The 4,298-nt window shown below is 39.7% G+C and overlaps 1 protein-coding gene across 1 annotated transcript; it reads right to left on the bottom strand.

Annotated features, from left to right (window-relative positions):
* Positions 1 to 2,359: 2,359 nt before the first annotated feature.
* Positions 2,360 to 4,081, bottom strand: LOC124796274 (piggyBac transposable element-derived protein 4-like). Its single transcript, XM_047260425.1, has one exon. The coding sequence runs from the start codon at positions 4,079 to 4,081 to the stop codon at positions 2,360 to 2,362; it is 1,722 nt and encodes a 573-aa protein (XP_047116381.1).
* Between the last annotated feature and the right edge of the window lie 217 nt (positions 4,082 to 4,298).

Raw genomic sequence — 4,298 nt, 5'->3', positions numbered from 1 at the left:
CTGACCTCCAGTCTAGAGAGAGTCCCATTTGCAGAACCTTACTCATATACCAAAATTTTAAAGCCAAATATGTTCATGAACATGCTCTGTGTAATATAAAGCTACACATGTACAGTAACTTTTCCCTTGCTCAATACATAAATGGAATAAAAGGAAAATTAGTAATATTAGGCATGCATTGTACAATGGTTTACAGATTATATAGGTAGATGTAGCAGCTAAGAGGGTAGAAGTACATCAAAACGAGTACGTTTTCTCCCAGAATGAGTCAATAAAGAGGCCTGCGTGGCTACAAATGGAAGAAACTCTTAACTTCAAACATTCCATTGTTGAAGGGAGCAAGTTCTGAATGTTTCTTCACTTTCAGAAATGTTATTGGAAATTGAAGCCACAGGAGCAATAAACTTGGTCATGACTCTGGTAGACATACTAAATTAAATGAAAAGGGCCACTGAGGTCAGAAGCATACTGAAATACTATTTTGGAGCTATCCCTTATCTGCTGCTGAAAGTGAGTTCCCTTGAGCTCACGTATAGGTGTAAAGACAATGTATCAATAAACAACAGAACTCAGTTTTCAATCTTTCTGCTATTTAGAAGCCAATGATTGCACACAGAAATGCCGGCTGCATAGGTGAATTGCGTTATCATCATTCCCATTGTCTGAAGTTCCAATGTGCGTGAATTTCTTAGGAATCAAACTGCTGATGTCATTAGTCCCTAGACTTACACATTACTTAAACTAACTTACACTGGGAACAACCCCCCCCCCCCCCCCCCCACACACACACACACACACACACACACACACAAAAAAAAAAATCAGTGACGTGGCACCTCTAACCGTATGGCCCCATTGTCTGGGAACCAGTGGAAGTATAGATCACAGAGCAAAAAGCTTATACTGATATGAACCTTAACTGGAAGTCACTGTATAGATAAATTTAAATGTCTAAGCACTGCAACTTGGCAGCCCTTGGGTATCAAAGATATGAAAGTTTACTTACCTTTCATGTTTTCATTCACTAATCTCTACATCACTTGGCTAAAGCTACAAAATCACAGAAAGGAGAGATAGCCACGAAACTCTGACTACTTACCCAATTATGTCAAGAATCTTTATAGATAGTTAAATGAACTTGAAACACAGACTGAAATCATATCTGCTTCGTAATTCTTCCTAACATATAAGCAAAGTTTTGAATATATAATACTACTGTCTGTGTGCGTGATTGAACCAGAGAGCTTAAGATGAATGTAAAAGACAATAGTGGTAAATGATCATTATGTTGCCATATTTTTCACTTAGAAAGTGTATTGTAACTGTAAACTTGAATGGTTCCACACCACATTGAGAGATTGCAGTTATGGTCCCTGGAACCTGCAGATAACTAATATTTTATGTTGAGTCTAGGATGAAAATTGCCCGTCACCATTTATCATTAGAATTGTTGAATCATATTGACAACATTTGCTTTACAGTGACTAGAAACCCTAGAACAGTTCATCTGACACTGGTAATTAAATAAATCATCATAGTCAACCACCTCATATTTAGGCAGCTTTGTTTCTTCAGGTAATACAATACATTGGGAAATTGCAACAGAAAGCAACCAGTTTCCAAATTCCACCACTGTGTTCCTTAGCTACTGTGCAACAGAAATTTTCCATTACCTCCAGATCACACTTTACAAAAACACACCTGGTTCTATTTCAGATATGTGGTTTGGTAACAGTAACACTGACAGTGATCATGATAGTGACTGCACTAGCTAGCTAGCAGTTTATTCACAAAGAATGATCTAGTTCTTCTTTCTCCTTTTTTAACACGTTCACTGCCACTGTAATTGGCCTTGCTTTGCCACGTAACCAATATTTTTCTTAATAGAATCTGAAAATATATTGCTAAAAGTAATATAACATGTATTTATTTTATAAGTACACAATCAAATTTACTCTCGTGAATCAAAGTTGTTTTGGGGCGCACTAAGGCGTCAGTGGCATATCAGGCCATATTCTGTAGCGGGTGGCCGTGGACGCGCCAATGCGTCTAGTGTATTGTTCCTGGTTAGTGTGACAGTTTAGGTTACTACAATTTCATTTTATATTCATAAATGAAACGAAACATCCTACTGACAAACGACATATTTATTGGACAAAAAATATAGTAGAAACATTCAAATACAAACACAAGATCTCGAAGAAACTTCTGAAATAAAATGTATGTCAAATCTAAGAAAAATACAATCTAGAGCTTTATCCATTACACTCTCAAACAAATAAAATAAATACAAAGTTTACGAATAGTACCGACACATAACTGTCGAAAAATAAATGAGCAACGAAAGTGCTATCTGCCTTTAGAGGTGGTGAATAACACAACAATTCAAACAATATCCTGCTTTATTTGGGCAATCTAGGCACTCGTAAATCGTGTCTGTTCGTTGTCCACGGCTGGCGCATGATCTGCACTTTTTTCGCGGTGTTTTTGATTTTCCATTTGATTCTCGTTTTACCACAACATGTTGGGGATTTCTGACTGGCCGTTCTACCTGCTTTCGTGGCAATAGTGCTCTTATAATACTGAGTCTAAATTCTTGGAGGGGCATTTTTGTGCCACAATATTTATTGTGTAGGGCATGTGCGTTTGTCAGTATCATTTCCACAACGTGGATAAAAAGTTTCTTGTACCAGCGTATGGTTTTGCGTTCCGAGAGGTAATATGATAACATCTGATCGTGCCGATCAACTCCCGCCATAAATTTATTGTAGTTTACAATGGCCAAGGGCTTAGATTTCTTCTCCTTTCTTTTGGTTTCAACCTCAACCATTTCATTTGTAAATGCATTAGAAATGTAGCAAACCTCCCTCTTATCACGCCACTTACCTATCATAACTCCTTCCGCAAATCTGGCAACGGCTTCACCTTTTCGTAGTTTTGCTTCCTGTATTTCCTTGGGTGTATCCTTCCTATTCGCCCTCAGAGTTCCCGTGCAGTGGGTCTTCTTATCCAGGAGCAGCTTTGCCAATGCGAAGCTGTTATAGTAATTGTCCATGTACACATGGTGACCAGCATTCAACTTTTCATCTAGTAAATGAAGAACAATTTTTTGCGCATGGCCTCTTCCTCCTAAATCGTCCAGCATGCCAGTGTATACCGCGAATTTTAGGACCATTCCAGTGGGAGTTGTCAAAATATATAGCTTTATGCCATATTTGTGCTTTTTGTTTTTGATGTATTGGCGGAAAAGTAATCGTCCACGCCAAAGGATCATTGATTCGTCCAGAGACAGTTCCCGTCCAGGGTAGTAAACTTGGCACATCCTTTCATTGAAAAAATTGATAACGGGACGTATTTTATACAACCTGTCGGATGGTGTTGGTTTGCCCTGTTTTGGATTTTCAGAAAAGTGTAATGCACGTAGTATTAGCAGAAAACGATTTCGTGAAATACTATCGGCAATTCCTTTCACGTTGAATAAAGCGTCCTTTTTCCAATAGTCCTGCAAATTCCTCATCTTTACATTTCCCATGTGCAGGAAAACTCCCAAGAACACTAACAATTCGCCAACAGTCACATCTTTCCAACAGTTTATTCGTGATTGTCCTTTGGTTCCCGCAGAAAGGAATAATTCAATCGCGTTTCGATTTGTTTCTTCTACAACTGTCAATAGAAATTCGTCCGTCAGCAAAAGACGAAAATAATCTAAGGGAGTGTTTTCCGTCGGTTGAATAAGCAGTCCCTCATTTTTTATAAATGGGCAATTTATCATTCCAACTGGCTCTCTTTCCCACGCAACAGTTGTATCAGCTGCGTTATCTCTTGTTACCACTCCTTCTGCCATTTCCCTGTCGCTAGGATTCACAGCCATTTCTACAGTCTCATCTAAAACAAACTCGGCTCCGTCAGACTCTTCACTGGATTCCACGCCGTCCTCCTCACTGGCCAGTTCCGTTTCCGAATCGCTTTCTTCTAATATTCGTAATAATTCCGCATCCGTTAGTTTTTGTACGTTTCTTGTGTCCTGTGTTTTACGTTTCTTAGGTTCTGAAGGGCCCGCCGTGTCACGATTGTCTTCCATTTTCAGTCCCACAACAGAGAAAAACTGTAGGGAAAACACACGAACCGCACCCGCAAAAATTGAAAACAATACGTTCTTAGAGTGCCTGCGCAATGAACCACACCGAATGGCTGTGCCCGACTAAACTGTGGCGCTGAGAAACAGCTGAGTGTCTCGCCGCGCAGGCGCGTCGACGGCATATGCACTAGTATCGGCCGGACGCGCTGGTGCGCCGATG

The sequence above is a fragment of the Schistocerca piceifrons genome, chromosome 1 (genome assembly GCF_021461385.2).
Source record: "Schistocerca piceifrons isolate TAMUIC-IGC-003096 chromosome 1, iqSchPice1.1, whole genome shotgun sequence".
Taxonomy (NCBI): domain Eukaryota; kingdom Metazoa; phylum Arthropoda; class Insecta; order Orthoptera; family Acrididae; genus Schistocerca; species Schistocerca piceifrons.
Note: the sequence above shows the minus strand (reverse complement) of the source record. Positions and strands in the feature narration are given on the sequence as shown.